Here is an 18,191-nt window from a genome sequence, read left to right on the forward strand (position 1 = left end):
TGATTGCACTGGAATTTAAAAGAGAAAATACAGCAAGTTCATGATTAATTAAAGCGAAGAACATAGATAAGTTAATTTTCAATAAAACTATACATATGAATGGACTCTTAATGATGAACCAAATACAACATTATAATTTAATCTTTGGACTAAAATATAATTTGTTAGTGATAGTCTCCATCGATAGCTTAAACCTTAGTTGATTACACAACGTGCCTTTCTTTAGTTCGACACATTATGTGTATAATTAACACTTTATATGAGTTATACGAAACTATAGCTCACAATAATCTTAATCAGCCACCTAATATGTCTTCATTTGGGCTGGCATATTGTTCGTATGACCTGAACAAACAAAATTTTATTCCTTAGTTGTAAGTTATCCTTAAACATATATCTGATATAAAAGTAATTTTATTCCTTAGTTGAGTCAATCACTTTTAACATAGATATACGTCTATCGACATAAAATACATTAAACTTAGCTAAGATGTCTTTCTTTGAGTTGATGCATTAGTTCAACTTAGCAACATATGTATAGATAGATTTACAAAAACCTTAGGAACCTAAAAACTGGGTTCCAGAACATTACACGGCATGGTTGTATCACATGACACAACCATAGTTGACACTCAAGGTGACCTAGCCCCACATGTCCTAGCTGTGTTTTTCAAAAAAGTTGTGGCACGCACCTGTATACCACATAGCTCAGATGTGTTCTTCAACATGGATGTGTTTGGCTCATTCAGAATGCCACATGACTATGCCATGTTGGCCAACACCGCCATGTCCGGCCTAGACAAAAAATGTCCAGACCAAAACATTACACAACCTTGTCGTGTTGGCTAACAAGGTCATGTGCGGTCACATTTGTCCCCAGGGCACTACACAGCCATAGTGTGCACTAGTAAGCCACATGGTTGTGGTGCGCCAAAAACTCTATCCCTAAAATCAAATCTAAACGACTATTTTTTTCAAAAAATGGCAGTGGTTATTGTCATTCTTTGTGTTCTTCACAAATATCATGAAAAACTTGAAAACTATTGTACCCTATGTTTTTCTTTTTATGATTTTCGACCCAAAAAATATTTTAAGCTAGAAAATTTGAATCTAGGGTTTAAAAAAAAACAAGGAAATCGACGAAATACCTAACTTTATCACTATAGAAAATGATGAAATAGTCATAGCTCTGATACCATTTGTTAGAATTCTTGTTTTGCTAACCACATGAATTCTAAGACAAATGAACTCAAGTAAAAGAAAAACAATACATGCACAAGGATCTGGTTTCATCTGAAATCTATAAAAGAAAATAAATACATAAATTTAAAGACGATAGACCTAAATGCAGCAGAAGAGTCATCATCATAGAGCGTCATCTGTGAAGTCCAGAGATCTTGCGGAGAAGAAGAGGAGTGAGAGGCTAGTCTTCCAAAGGAATTAGGATGATGGTGTTGTAATCTCACGCTAATGAGAATGTAGAAGTCTATTAGATCTCTAACCCTATATATGGTGGACCCATATCCGTTAGTAATCCATTATTAATAACGGTGTTGGTTAATGGGTTTTACACATGTAAACCCACAAATAACTCAAATCCGCTATAATAATTTATTGGATCACTTAATGGATTTGGATTGTTATTGGCATAAATCCACATGTTTACAAATACAAGTCCACCGAATAGTAGATAAGATCCAACATTATATTCTTTTACAACTTCATTTAATTATCAAATAATGTTTGTGCTTTCATAGAGTCAAAAGACAAAGTAGATCATCTCATCTAACATATTACCTCTAGAATTAAATATCTATTTTTTTTAGCAATGATTGACACTAAACAAGCTAAACTTTCTTTTGATATGATGAAGAGGATGGGATAACTTTGAGTAAATACGTTTAGTGTATTTTGTGTCGATAGATGTATATCTATGCTTAACATAAATAGTTCTTAAATTTATGTTTGGAACTTGAGTATAGATATACGTCCATCGACATAAAATATCAAAATTTAACTTGTTATATATTTTTATTAAAATCAAAAGAAGTCATAAATAATTTTTAAATTTATGTTTAGAACTTAAGTATAGATATATGTCTATCGACACAAAATATCAAAATCTAACTTGTTATATATTTTTATTAAAATAAAAAAAAGTCATAAATAATTCTTAAATTTATGTTTAGAACTTGAGAATCCACATGCACTTTTCGCTCATCTCTTAATAAAAAATATTCTTTTATGAGTTTTAAATTATTAGTGTTATTAATATTATATGTTTCTGACATATTATCTTCTAATTTATATTTAAATTATAATCTTTATAAATATCACATAAACTATTTTTAATATTTTATACAATACAGTAGGAACAACACAAGAATAATTTTTTAATTAAATTAAAAGATCATAATACATAACTAATATTTCATGTAAATATCTAATTTAAATTTACAATCTAAAATAAATACAACTAAATAAATATCAACAACATGATAAAAATATCTTTTTTTTCCATTTTTTTTACTTACCCATAAGGAAATAAAAATTTATTCATAATTATATTTATTTAATATTAAAGTTATGTTACAAAAACTCATTACAACTAAATGAGAAAATAATAAATACTGGATAGTTGTTCAATTCCATCATTAAATATTTTAAAATTTTCACAAGTACTATTACATATATTTTATTCGTGTGAAAATAAATATAAATAGATATTAGTATTTTATATAAAAATCAATACAATAATTCTTTATATTAAATTGAATGTTGTTATAATTTATTGAATTCCAAGTGTTGATACATCTTATTCCATTAATTTTTTAAAAATTACCTTATTATTTCATTATACTAGGATGCGACTACAAATAAGAAATAATAATTTTAATTAGTTTAATTTGATTTTAAATATTTAATCTATCTTGGATTCATAAATTTAAAACACAACATATAATTAAAATTCATTAATACTTGTAGTATAATGCATTATCAAATGATATTGAAAACTTTTTAGAAGTTAATCAATATTCATCTAAATTAAACACATTAATTGATATATTGTGAGGAGTTTCGTCATAGACTCGATATACTAATAAATATTTTTAAATTAATCAAGAGTTGCCAATCTAATAGCAAGTCGTATTCATATATGAATAAGTTTGTCAATAGTGAATTTAAATATCAGAACATAATAATATTATATATTTAGTTTACTAAATTCTTCAATTAAATTTGTTTACTCTATCTCATTAGTTTTTTGTTTACTAAATTATTCAATTAAATTTTCTTTACTCTATCTCACTAACTTTTTATTTATACAAGTGAGTGTAGTTCAAAGAATATGTTTAATAGTTGGTTAAGTGATTTTTAGATTTCAAACTCAATTAGATGTTTCGTTTTGATGTGTCATTTCAATAACTCATAACTGCCACTCGATTGAAATTTATAAGAGGTCTTGCTATACTTACATTTTTCTCTTGTTTCTCCATGCAAAACAATAATTTTCTTAAAATATTTAATAAAAATAGATAATTTTAAAGACAGAGTATCCTTAATTTTAAAAGTTTTAATACTTTCTTTTATCTTAATTGTTCAAATTTGCTATAATTTGAATATAGTCTTACATTCCGAATTGCTATTGTCTTACTCATCCGAGATTGAAATGAATTTCCTTGATTAGAATCTAAGAATTAAAATTGAAAACAATTGATATTTCAGAATTTAGAGAGGAAGAGAAGTTGAAGTGAAAACAATAACATGAATAGCCTATTTATAGAGCTGGGAGAATAAATCACTTAAAATTGTAGGTTTTGATAAAAAAAAATTGCTTGAATCATCGATACAACTAGTGGTTCAAACTGTTGGTTCACAATTGAAATTGAGTCGGAATCGTAATTGGCTTGCTTGTCTAGGGATGAAATAGTTACGATTATGACCTGTCTAACTTGATCAACAGATAACTATCCCTTTGACCCAGTTATGGGTTTGAGGCAGGTCCGGACCCAGCTCGGGGTAGAGTATAACCTTGGAAAAGAATTGCTCACATTTCTTGATTCTTGTTGAAGTATCATAAGATTGCTTTGTTTTTTTTTAAATAATCTAAGTATCTGATTTTTGCAATCCAACAAAAGTTTTCTCTGATCAACAGGGTAAATCGAGAAGTACATATAAATTATAACAGACGACACAACATCACAAATTTTTCAAAATTTCCAAATATAATGTGTCCTAGATGAGATTTAAATTCTCATTACCTAAGGAGTTCATCCCTTTTCTTTTTTTTACCATCCCACCCTAACTAAGGGCTTATCATAAGATCACATTTATTATCGAAAGAGACGGGGTTGTTTAGAGTCCTTATACTGATGTAATTTTTTTATATCAATAAATTATTTTACAGGTCTAATTTGGTCAAGGTTTAATTTTCTAATTTAGGATTTAAGTTAGTGCGAATGGATCACTTGACGCAAATATGAGGTATTTCAAAAATCATCTAAAATTATAAAATTAATCCTATGATATCTTTGAAAAGAACAAAGATCCAGTGTTAAATCTGCTAATATTTTTAAAAACAAATCTGATAAAATTTGATAGTTACTGGTTGATGACAGCTACGATGAGAATGATTCCACAACACAAAGTAAGGTATTGGTTAAGAAATAAAGAATTCTATAGAACAAGCAAATAAAATATTCCCATCAGGCCATCCATCGTCACCTCTGCTATTTGCAAGGAAAAGAAAGAAATATTCTGAGCAATCTTTCCTGAAGGGCTTGCAAACGTGTGGTGTAGTAATAAAGCACTCAAATGAATAACAAAAAGAACAAAGTTCAAATCTCAAATGGGATGAGCATTTTAAAGGTCTATTTTTGAGTTTATATAAATTATGCTATGGATTTATTTGGTGGGCGTATTAAAGAAGATCATCCATCTTTAAAATTATTTGGAAAAAAATTCAAACATATGAATTATAACAAAAAATGAAGCAGGAACACGGACTGTCTTTAAATTTTAATAGATGGGGGAGACAAAATTGACATATTCCAAGTTGTGAGAAAGATGTCAAACATTAGAAATTTCAGTGCAATTAAGGCTTGGTAGCATTATCATGTGTTTGGTATAGATAGGCATATACCTACCCTTTGCCTTCATGCATGGGATTCTTCAAAGAATGTCTTCATGTTAGGCAAACCCAAGCACAACTGCACAAGCAAGGCCAAGGCATTTTCAGGAAAGAAAAGAGAGAGAGAGAAAAGTTGATTGTACCAAAGTGAAACTTAAGTGAAGAATATTAAATGATATCAACTCAATTGATTTTAGTTTTATAAATGATAGGAATTTATATCTGTAGTGGATCAATCTTAATTAAATGGTAGCAGTTTAAGAACAAGGTTCAACAAGGTGGTAACATGATCAAGAACAGAGCACTCAGACATTTTAAAAAGCTTCCCACACTGTATTCAGTATTCGACTCCACAGTCCACTCTTACTGCTTATTCCTGCTTTTTTTTTAAATACCAATTTTTTTTTAACAAATCATACATTCAATTATTGTTGGCTTTAATAAATTAAATATATCTATATGCAAGAGATCAAGATGTTGAAAGTTTATAAGATGAATGGTTCCTGCCGACAGAGTTAATGATCATCGTCAATTCAGCATACTCAGCTTCACCACTTGTCCTTGTTGCCGCTTCATCATGCATGATAACCTCTTAATTATCCAATTCGTCGTGTAAAAAAGATGCCTATTCGTTTTGTCATTTGACTGAATCCTTCTAAAGCACCTGTGGATCCTCATTCACATGACCAGTTATCGAACCCTACCTTCCTATTCGTCGTCTTTGGAGTATCAACAGACAGGACAGCAGTAAGCACAGTGCCCTTTTATTAAACCATTTCGTACGCAGGTCACTACGATCGTGATTCCAGACACTGTCTACGTTGCTACAACAGTGATTGTAGATAGGGGAGTTAGGAGGAGTTGCTGTTGGATCCACAAATTTATTAAACGTCCTTGTTGCTGGGTGAGTGGCGTGAGATTCCTGATATCATGCATATTGATCATAAATTTAAGCTTTCATTAATGACGGAAAATTTAAACCTACCACCCAAATGTGAGAGGTGAGGACACTCCCTGTATGGTAGGATCGAATTAACCATTAATGACTGCCCGGTGTCAGGAACCTCCAAGAACCCTGCAAGAGCCAAGAAGCATTGGACCAGCCATCGTGATGCATAATTTTAAGGCAATTTGGGCTTAACTTTTAGGTCCTGTGAGATGACAAAGAGCAGTTCTTTCACTTGAGATCACTAAATGCTATTAATCTTTGACGAGAACTCAATAGATAATAGATGAAAAATTCGGTTTGTAGTTGCTGATTCTTTTTTTTGTTTACTTTTCTCCTTGTTCTTGCATTTATTTTCTGATTAATTTGGGTATGTTGCATTCGCAACTTTAGTTGAAGCAGAAATTTGAGATTGATGGTTTTATGAATGATCTTAGTTAAAGAATGCTAGCTGGATACCTTGAAGAAAAGGTTCTGCGCGTGATGGGAAAAAGAGAGATTCCGCTTGGAATTTAGCATGTCTAAAAGAGGGAATATATAGAATTTTGATGAAATCTTGCAGTCTGAGGTCATCATCCATGCCACAGTTTTCATAAAAGAGTCATGTCAAAATCTGCGAGAAGTAACTGCACAATATGATCTTCTCATCTTTGGTACCTCGAACCTCTTTCCTGTTTGTTAAAAAAAAAACAGAAAGCAGAAACTTAGTTTGTGTTTTCGGCTATCCACAGTTATCCAAAGTGAAAATGCAACTCGATAAAAGCAGATAGATTTGTTCATCAGAGTTTGATATCATAATTTGATATGATTACTTGGGGACAATTAATTGAAATTTTCTTTCACAAGTGGGTCAAATCTAGTTGAGAAACTGCAGAATCCGAGTAGTGATGCATGAATAACCTTAACCATTGTAAAATAGTTAGCAACCGACTGTATAGTTTTAACAATATAATATATAAATTGTCTGTGTAAATGTGAAAAAGCCATCATTTCTTATTCTTTTTTAAATATATAAAGGATAAATTATCCACTATCAGTGTCAGAATTGCTAATTGAAAAATGTAGCAGAGGTCATACCATGGCGGATGTATGCGAATATAACTGCCTACTTCAAGCTCCACATTGCTGCAAAATTTTGAACTGAAAATAATTGTTCTCAGATTTCCCAACCGTTCTGCAAATTTCTTGGAATCATTCTCGCATTGCCCCTAAAAAAAAAAAAATCCAAACAGTAATGTGAAGTACTAAACAGGGTCATCAATATTGCAGCTTTTGTGCAAGATACGTATTCACTTGGGCATGAAAGAATGTTGTGACAAGTAGTTTAGTTCCTACATAGGTGGATTATAGAATAACAAAGAGAATTTATAAACTTTGATGGGTAAGATACTATTAACTGGGTTAAGTGTAAGCCTTTTGGATAAGTGGTTAATGGCAGTATGAGGTCCACTTATTCGAGGTTTTGCTAACCGTGTCAAATTTTCATGTGCTACAAAGTCTAAAAAATATAGTTTAATGACCTAGGTAAAATCAAAATACATCAACATCATAGTAAAAAAGAAACACAGTTGATTAATGTTCTACGAGTGCAGAGAGGCTTGCAAGTGTTCTCGCTTGCAGCCTTTTTTCCTTGGTTCTGAAAGCCAAAGGTAACACTGTTATATTTCAGTCAACAATGGCATAAGAGGAAAATATTTTGAGTAAGAAACCCAAGACTCGGTGAAAGCAGAGGGGGCAAGATGTTAGGATTTTGATACACAGTAGTTTTCCCTGCTAAATTCAATGTACTTGTCGCCAAGTGACTACTCCACTCGCTTTGAGATTTATACTCTGAAATATGAGTATTGTGTCTTCGAGATTGCCTTCACCTGTGATTTTTCCTGTTAAGACTTTCTATGTAAGTTTGCTTTAGCATTGACTTTCCTTTTTGTTTCCGTCGTTTAGTCAAGATGCTACATGTGGAAACACAACAAGAGAATCACTTTCTACGGTCTGCTCAATAATTAGTTAACCTTATGATGGATAAGCCCAACACATGATGGCTTCAAATTACTACCCTAAAGTTATGGCAAAGATTATCAAATGGTAACCACAGAAGTGACACATGAATCTCAGATATTAAAAAATAAAAATAAAAAAACAACACGAAAAGGGGATCCCCGCCTCTTTTAAACCGCAAAAAAATTAGTGAAAAAAAAACATTTGGTTAATCTGGCAATCATTATTATTCAGGTAATTAGTATGATTTAGAATTTGATGAAGGATTGTAAGTATGGTGAGCTTACTTATAAATAATTCTGATGGACTTGCACAAAAAATCCTAAAAAAATGCCTACCTACGCAAATCTTTGTAGATACAGTCATGTCAAATCAACGTTTATCCAAACAGAGGAAAAATAGACCATATTGGTTTATCATACCTCAACAGTTATGTGTGTGTTCGATTTGACATCAGATAGTGGAGAAAAGGAATGTGTTCTAATTCATTGGGAGCGAAAAGGTAATACTTTTATAAGGAAAAAAAAGGGTAAATTTCAATTTTACAAATAAGTTGCCCTGATTAATAATTTGCCTACTAAACTATGGAAAATGATAGCTGGCCCCTAAAAATTTTGATGCCCATGTGACTTTACCTTGTGACCATTCTCAGCCTCACCCTTCCACCATGATCATTCACGAATCAGACAAGCATTTAGTCATAGAGGACATGGCACTTCCCTGAAAGAGTAGAAGCTTTTGGGAGGGAGGAGAAATCTATATTTTTGGCAAGTTAAGGTCTTCATGGAACAAAGAAAAACGAATAAAGGTCTTCATGGTCATTCTGACTAATTGCATTCCTAACTTTTTAAATTTTATCCACCCATACCAGACTGACTCGTCATGGTTGGCCAAAATACATTTTATTTTCTTAGTCAATCAAAGTCAAAATGACTAGGACATTACTCCAGTATTAATTGACTGATGGTATTGGACAGCCAAACTAGTGAGCAGTTAACATTAAAAATGATGTGCTATGGCTAGAACCAACTAACTAGGGTAGCTATCTAATTGGAAAATTGATGTAAGTTAGCAAAGGAGATGCAATTTCTAGGCAGGCATGTGGTGGATGAGAAATTTCAATAGCTACCAGAAACATAATAATTGAACTTCAGAATTTAGAGGAACTAAAACGCATTCTTCTCAGAAAGGAACAAATATAGTTGCAAACCTCGAAAGTTTCAAGAAATAAGCAATGGCAAACTGTCAGTTTTGCCTCCAAAAATCTTGTTATTATCTGCACCATGATGCTTAGCTCATCTGTTAAGATGGGTGTCAATAAATACTTTACAACACAATACAAAGCATAATAATAGAGCGAACAAACTACTTTAACTGAATACTGCTGTTGAGGGCAGCGTACATGGTTCATCGAATTTGCTAATATAATTGTCAAAATTAGTCTGAGTAGAATGTCTCTTACTGTGCACGCTTAGTACTGTCTGTGGCTGCTTTGACAATTCCAAATGTCTCTCTTTCTCAATCTGTATAACTTGTTGCACCCTCCCATAATAACTAGACCTGAAATAAAATAACAAGAACTAGGACAAGTATGTAAACATTTTATTTTTCAGTTTTCAAGTTTAACCAAACATAACAAATAGATAGCATAGATATCCTCACCCTGTACTCCTGTGCTTGGGCAATGAAGAGCTACCTTCAGCTGATACATTAAAGGTTTCCTGAAATAAATCTCCCATAGTATGTTGTTTGATACTTTCCCTTGGAAAACTTGAGTGGTTGTGAATCCATTCCTAGAGAGGGAAATAAATGGTAAAAACATATTTTGTTTATTATATTATCATAATAAAATTTGTACCTCATCCTCACTAGATGTTCCACATCCCATAAACTCAAGGGGATCTTCATTATCGAGAAATCTCGAACCCAAGTGAGAAACAGTTCGCCCAGAATATGGTGTTTTTATTTCTTTTGATCTTGCATTCTTCAGCGATTTCTGAGCAAAAATTGAATCAAAATTATTAAAAGATTAAGTCAGACAACTAATATTTACAAATGAAAAATGCAGACCACATCTAAAGCTTCTGTAGCTTGCCCATGTTTTGCCAAATCTTCCAGTAGTTCAGCCATTGACGGCAATGCACCAACTATTTTATCAGGTGCTAACTTGGCAGGCACAACTTTCTGGTGTTGCTTTAGATGCACCATCACATTCTCAGAAGTGTTGTAGTCTAGATTGACATGCTCTCCAAAGCTTTTATATGTTGCCATAAAAGGGTTTTCATTTTTTTCCATGGAGCAAGATGAGGGTAGTTTTCTTGAATGCAAATCTGAGCGAATAGAAAACTTGGCCTTGGATTTGCTTTTGCCACCTATAAGAAAATTTGTGTTTGCCATTTGATTAAATCTGCACAAGAAAAACAAAGGTGGAAATTTACAGGGATAGTAAATCATGCAATTACACAATATTCATCCATACTCACCAATTACACATTTCCTAGGATTTGAATGAACATATTATGACAATATAAATGTATAGATGTTATCAGGAATGCTATAAGCATTTCTCAACAAATATTAGCATCTAAATTAGCATGGGTTCCACACTGAATTCCAAACCTTAAATTATTTAACATCAAGGTTTTACCTTCAATTATATAAATGTATGCAAGTGGTATCCAATTTAATCTTACAAGGAATTCAAATATACTGATTTTGATGTTTATTCAATCTAATTAGGCAAAAAAAAATTGAAAAAATAAGAGACGAGAAATATAGCGGATTAACTCTGAACATGTCATAGCTTAATGTATCGCATAATTCAAACATGGATCATCTTGAGCAAGTTTGGGAGTTGCATCATCTTTTATTAGGCATGTTGGGTAGAGGACAATGTTATCAGACTCAAGAAAGATCAATATAAACCTTTATAATCTATGGCCATTCAGGCATGATCATCACTAACTGATTCCAAACCCATAGCCTAGGTCATTCATACGAGTAGCCACATAACATACAAATATACTTAGAATAAAATATCTTTATTTGTACTTAATGTAATTATCATATCATAGAAATTATTGTTAACCATACTTCAGCAAAAATAAAAATAAAAACATAACATTAGAGTTACGTTGTATGAAACAGTTAATTTATTTTCTTCACAGAAAAACTAACTCTGCCCGGTAAGCATATTTATCATTTTAGGTTTACTATCTCCCTATGCTGTAACATGAGAAAAAAATTCCAGGTTGGAAAACATCTCTTCAAAAAAATCTAGTGTTTAATTATAACAGTTAGTAGCTGTAAAATCTTAGAAAAAGAAAAGAAACTAAAATTTGCAAAAATAAAATGAGATACCTACTTCTATAACCTTTTCTTGGTTCTGAGATGCGACTAGTGAATGAGGAACTGCAAGCTTTTTTGTGCAAAGAAGATAACTCCTTGCTTTCCCCCATTACTTCCAAACTTGTGCATTCTCCTTCTTGATTTTTTCTTACAGAACCAACAAGACTTCCTTGTACGTGAGCAGGACAGGCATCTGACAGCTCTGTGAGGACCATATTCTCCTAATGCATTCCAAGCAAAAAAGAAAATGACGCCACATAAAAATAAATTATTTAAATAAACCCCTAACTAAAATATACCAAAGTAAGACAGACAGTATGTGGTAATAAGAACCAGAATAAGCACAGCAGAATCCATAAAACAAAAGGAATCCTTTGCATTTCAAGTGAAAATCATCATTATGATACAAACAGTTAATGAAGCAAATTCTCAATCACTAACCATTTTTACCAATCTCAAAAATGCCACCACATTGCCTAAACAGCATATTCCCTGGTTACATTTCATATATATGGACAAAAAAAAAACAATGGTTGCTAAAGCTACCTCATCAGAAATAGATTCACTACTAGAAACTGCATGATGGTCTTCTCTAAGCTGATTCTGCGTGACCTCATGGTCTTCATGATTGGTTCTGTGAATTCCATTCTCAGACATCAAAAGTTCCACCTTCTGGATATGGTAATCAAGTCAAGATATTGGCATGTGAGATAGAAAGAGTTGATAAAATTAACTTGAAAGATATTGCAAAGATTATTGCCTCAGGTAACATAGAGGAAATTCTCTGCTCATTTACTTCATCAGTATCTTGAAGCTGCCATGAAGAAGAACATAGTCATTGGCTGGTCTTAACAGTTCTTGTCAAATAATAGTATGCTTAGCTTTTCTCTTCCCTATTTCCTCAAAAAATAGTAGTCCTCGTCAAATAAATAAGACGAATTCCAAGAATTCAAATGGATAAAACAAAGAAATAGTATGTATTATGCCTCATGATTAAACCGAGGGTAAGACTTAGTGCATCATAAGATTTCTACCTTTACTAAGAGAATTAACTCATGAAAACATCCCCTTTGTCATGAACGGTTAAGGTTAAATAAGATTGACCATCCTCAACCCAGCCTTGGATGGGACCTAATGCACAAGAACCACATTTAATGATTGAATCATCATTATCAACTAATCCAACTATTGCATAAACAAATGATGGCAGCTTTATCAAGAATTCTTAGCAACTTTAGAGGCACAAAGGGAACCATATGCACATTTAAGGAGAATTAAAAGACATCTAAATGTAAACTCAAGGTTCCTCAAGCTTGATCCAAGCTAAGCATGAAATATACCAGCATCAAAAAGAAAACACAAGCTAGCAGTATAGTTGTTGTTGGTTGCTACTCGGAAAACCTAGAGGTTCCACTGTACAAAAATTTTGTACAAAGGTCTGAACCTTTTCCTAGCTACCATGTGTTCTTTTAAATTAAATTTTGGATCGCCTGCGGAACTTAACACGTTTGATCCAAAACTTAATCTATTTGTTCTTTTAGGTTTTGACTTGGATCTCCTGCGAAACTTAACACGTTCGACCCAAATCACCTTAAGTTATTAATTCCATTAAATATTAATTTTCATAATTGGTTCCCAGTACTGACGTGGCGAGGCACATGACCTTCTTGGATATGGGAGCAACCACCACCGACTAGACAAAACCTTTTATAGAAATCTAATATTTAATTTCCTAAAATAACTTTAGGTTAACCAAAAAGAACAATCAAATCACAAGGAAAAATAAAACAAAAGAACACAACTTCGAAAAACATATTCGAAATACTAGAATCGTAAGCCTCTTTGTATTTGGTATTATTTCCAAAAATAACTAGTATGATGCGGAAAGGAAAAATACTAGTTATACCTTTTAGAAAGACCTCTTGATCTTCTATCGTATTTCTCTTCTAACCTCGGACGTTGTGTGGGCAACGATCTTCCGAGATGAGAACCACCAAGCACCTTCTTCTTCCTTGCAAGTTTCGGCCATCAAAACATCTTCTAGGATGAAGAGGTTCGGCCACCACTACCATGCTCCAAGGGATGCTAGAAACAAAGCTTTCTTTCTCTCCTTCTTCTTCTTCTTCTCTAAACTTGATCCGGCCACCATATGAGTCTCCACAAGAAAGATGAGGTTCGGCCATCAAAGAGAAGAAAGGAGGAGAGGATGGCCGGCCACACCAAGGAAGAAAAAGAGAGAGGAAAAATAATAGAGTTTTTTACCATGAAGGCACCTCTACCCTCTCTTTTATAATCCTTGGCCTTGGCAAATAAGGAAATTTAAATAAAAATTTTCTTAATTCTTTTGCCATTGATAAGGAAAATTTATTTAATTAAAAACAATTTTATCTTATCAACAATGTGGCCGGCCACTTTAAACCAAGCAAAGGAAATTTAATTCAATCAAGAATTAAAACTTTCCTAATTTGTTTCCGGAAATTTTATAAAAATTTCTCTAATAATTTTTCCCTTCATGATGATTAATAAAAAGGAAATTTTATAAATTAAAATATTTCTTTTAAACATGTGGATAAAAAGAAAGTTATCTTTAAAAATTAAAATCTCTTCGAATCTACAAATAAGGAAAGATATCTAATCTTTTCTTAATCTTTGTAGAAGCTTTATAAAAGAGATATTTAATTTTTAAACTCTCTTTTAAATCATGAACATGATTAAAAGGAAAGTTTTTACCAAAATTAAAATCAACCTTTTAATCTACAAATAAGGAAAGAGATTTAACTCTTCTCTTAATCTTTTGTAGAATCTTATAAAAGGAAAGATTTAAATTTTTAAACTCTCTATTAAATCATGTTATCCACATAAGAAAAATTTTAAAAATAAAATTCCTTTTTATTTTAATAGGGCCGGCCACCTAAGCTTGAGTTCAAGCTAGGGCCGGCCACATGAATTCACCCATGAACCAAAACATGGCCGGCCCTAGCTTGGTCTTCAAGCTAGCTTGGCCGGCCCCCTATAGGATGAGTAAGAAGGTGGGTATAGTACTCTATAATCAAGAGGCTACGATAGGGACCGAGAGGAGGAATTGATTTTGGTCTCTTGATAAAATTAAGCATCCCGTGTTCGCCCCGAACACACAAATTAATTTTATCAATAATAATTCATTCCACTAGAGAATTATTATTGAACTACCGCACCAATCCCAAATTACTTTTTTGGGCTCCTTCTTATTATGAGTGTGTTAGTCTCCCTGTGTTTAAGATAACAAATGTCCACTGATTAAGTAAGTTACTGACAACTCACTTAATTAATATCTAGCTCCAAGAGTAGTACCACTCAACTTCATCGTCATGTCGGACTAAGTCCACCTGTAGGGTTTAACATGACAATCCTTATGAGCTCCTCTTGGGGACATTCTCAACCTAGATCACTAGGACACAGTTTCCTTCTATAATCAACAACACACACTATAACTGATATCATTTCCCAACTTATCGGGCTTATTGATTCATCGAACTAAATCTCACCCATTGATAAATTAAAGAAATAAATATCAAATATATGTGCTTGTTATTATATTAGGATTAAGAGCACATACTTCCATAATAACTGAGGTCTTTGTTTCTTTATAAAGTCAGTATAAAAGAAACGACCTCTAATGGTCCTACTCAATACACTCTAAGTGTACTAGTGTAATTATATAGTTAAGATAAACTAATACCTAATTACACTACGACCTTCCAATGGTTTGTTCCTTTCCATTATGGTCGTAAGCTACTGTTTATAATTTATAAGGTACTGATAACATGATCCTCTGTGTGTGACACCACACACCATGTTATCTACAATATAAATTAATTGAACAACTACATTTATCATAAATGTAAACATTTGACCAATGTGATTCTTATTTCTAGATAAATGTTTATACCAAAAGCTAGGCTTTTAGTATACACTCTAACAGTTGTAATAAATTCCTACCAGAACAAGAAACCACAACACCATGAAGAACACCTAACAGACTGCTATCTAATAAGAAATTATATCTTCAATTGCTAAAATGCAGCTTGTGGAACAACTACAAGTATCCAAGATATGCCCTTTACTTCAGTTGGCAGCCATTGCTACGAAGGCATGCGTCTAAATCATTAATCTCAGTTAGCTTCACAGTAGGATCAGTTATGTGGTCACACGCAAGGGTCAAGACTATGGTCTATGAACGTAATTAGATAAAATTTTGACGGAAGTTAAATAAAAAATATATTTTCCCCCTTACTCATACGAAACCAGTAAAACTTTTACCCAAAAAGTGAGGTATAGGTCTAAACTAAACTAAAAGGCAACGAAACATGAACCTTCTTAATCAGGACATATCGGCAGCAAACGAAAAAGTTACCTTGCGACCACAGAAGAGTAGGGATTGGATTCTTCCGGAGAAATTGAGGTCGTAAGTCACCTGATCAGGCTCGTCCTCATCTAGTCACTCAGAAAGAACAAAACTAGATCACAATTACAAGATACAAAAAGCAGTGCAGAAAAAACCATAAACGATGAGGATCACTCATAAAGGAATACCTGAAAGACTCTGATCAGAACCTTGTTCCATAGCCCGTTCCTGCCGTGAAAGGTCAAAGAAAAGCAGGTTATAAAGAAGATAGGAAACATGGGCAAATAGAGGAGGATCTGGAGGAAATCAAATGATCTCAACTCGCAAGGGTTTTGCTGCCATGTTTGGGATCGCCGGAGTTGAGCTGCGGTCGAAGGTCTCGCGGCGAAGAACGGAAGAAACGAGGGGGAATCGCACTTGTCCGTTTCCGTATTGATTCAGTTTGGGTAGGTCGGTCGATGCCCATTTATTTTGTCAATAATGATGAATTTGAATTTTTAGAATGATTAAAAAATTATCACGATGGCATGTTGAAAGCATTAAAGAAATATTAATATTTATAAAATCCCATTTAAATTTGATAAATAAATATCTTAAAAACTTAATTTTAAAAAATATATCTTACAATATTACTATTTTATTAAAAAAATTAACTTTGGTGAGACCTAAAATAAATTTACATTAATATCTTTTTTCTATTTATATTAAAAATAATTTCAAGATTTATTAGTAATTCCACGAGTGAAACAATCAGTGATTTAGAGTTCGAGACTTAGCTGCGACGTATTATCATGAATTTTTCTCATCATTAATTTTCTCTGGTTGTTTTATATAAAAAAGTATAGTTGTTTTTAGTCTCACATCTTAGAATTGACAATCAAAGAAGCTTCTATAAATATTTTAGGCCGACAATGTTAAAAAATAGTTTTTTTTACTAAGATAAGTATAATCTTGCTATTTTATTAAAAATCTCTCCCCCCCTCTCCCCCTTTACTAACTAATTTTGGTAAAGCCTAAAATGAATTTACATTAATATCCTTTTTTCTATTCACACTAAAAATAATTCCAAAATTTATTAGTAATTCCACAAGTGAAACAATCAATGATTTAAAGTTCGAGACTCAGCTGCGGTTATTTTATATAAAAAAATATAATTTTCTTTAATCTCACATCTTAGAATTGACAACACTATGATCAAAGAAGGTTCTATAAATATTTTAGACCGACAATGTTAAAAAATATACTTTTTTTAGTTTTTTTTACTAAGATAAGTATAATATTAAATTAATTTTTAGATTTTCAAATATCCAAATAATTCAGATTTTTAAAAGTCAGGTACTTTACCCTAATGACTCTACTTTAGTATTTTAATGCTAAAATATTTTAATTAATATAATTTTATTATAAAGGGTCAATGATATCAATGTATTATATTACACAGACGTGTGCACGATCACTAGTATAAATTATATTTCAAATTTGTCTTATAGATAAATTAAAAAATAATATTTAAATTATCAAAATATATATATATATTAAATTTATAAATATAATATAAATTGTATTTTAAATTTTTTCTCGAAAGAAAAGTTGTCTATGTAATATATAAAAAAAATTAGATTGATGTGATTTCATGATTTGACTTCATTTTGAGGTTGTCACAATCGTTAGTCATAATTTTATTTTTATCGTTGTCTCAACCGTTGGTTATTGTTAATCCTTCTATTTTTTTTAATTAGAAGAAAATCATTTATATATATTAGTAGAAAATCATGGCCTCTACGTATTTTACAGGTGGGGGCATGACGCTCCACTAATATATACAAGTAATATATACAAGTGACTCTTTTTATGTTCTGTAAAAAATAGACTAGAGAATTTGGACGGATTATTTTCATAGTAAAATGGTTGTGGATTAGTTTATCAATTTATCAAAAGAACACTTAATTTTTTAAATTGACTAAAAATATATATTACATTTTAAAAAATATCAAACGATACACTAATATATCTAATCTTTCTATTTTATTCCTTCTAATAATTATGTTTACATGGAACCTCTTTCTCCCCCTCTCTCCACTCGTGGAAAATAATCAAATATCTTTTTCTTTCCTCTCAACTATTAAATTTTATTCTATTCAAATTAAATCTTTTCAAAATCTTTGAACCACTATTAGTAAAGTCGAAAATAACAATTAAGAGAATATTTGGACTCCTTATAATTTTAAAAATTCACAGGACCTAAAATAATTACAATATGAGATCTCTAGGTCAATCAGTAGATTTCGGTCAAAATCTACTAATCGACATAAAAACATCATATTACAACTACTTCAGGTCCTATGGATTTCTAAAATTACAAGGAGTCCAAATATGTAGGGATG

The 18,191-nt window shown here is 31.8% G+C and overlaps 1 protein-coding gene across 4 annotated transcripts; it reads right to left on the reverse strand.

Moving 5' to 3' along the window:
• Positions 1 to 5,508: 5,508 nt before the first annotated feature.
• On the reverse strand, positions 5,509 to 16,266 carry LOC122016493. 4 transcript variants are annotated; one of them, XM_042573806.1, is made up of 14 exons: positions 16,129 to 16,266; positions 15,996 to 16,035; positions 15,817 to 15,896; positions 12,184 to 12,237; positions 11,970 to 12,095; positions 11,440 to 11,644; positions 10,146 to 10,447; positions 9,934 to 10,071; positions 9,738 to 9,868; positions 9,538 to 9,635; positions 9,286 to 9,374; positions 7,155 to 7,285; positions 6,537 to 6,748; positions 5,509 to 6,206 (listed from the first exon to the last, which is right to left on the reverse strand). In XM_042573806.1, the coding sequence occupies exons 1-13, from the start codon at positions 16,147 to 16,149 to the stop codon at positions 6,679 to 6,681; spliced, it is 1,485 nt and encodes a 494-aa protein (XP_042429740.1). In that variant the 5' UTR covers positions 16,150 to 16,266; the 3' UTR covers positions 5,509 to 6,206; positions 6,537 to 6,678. The 4 variants fall into 4 exon arrangements, with proteins under 4 accessions (XP_042429740.1, XP_042429741.1, XP_042429742.1 ...); XM_042573807.1 differs by having other exon boundaries at positions 5,509 to 6,282; XM_042573808.1 differs by lacking the exon at positions 16,129 to 16,266 and adding an exon at positions 12,458 to 12,554.
• Between the last annotated feature and the right edge of the window lie 1,925 nt (positions 16,267 to 18,191).

This window comes from Zingiber officinale, chromosome 8B (assembly GCF_018446385.1).
Source record: "Zingiber officinale cultivar Zhangliang chromosome 8B, Zo_v1.1, whole genome shotgun sequence".
NCBI lineage: Eukaryota > Viridiplantae > Streptophyta > Magnoliopsida > Zingiberales > Zingiberaceae > Zingiber > Zingiber officinale.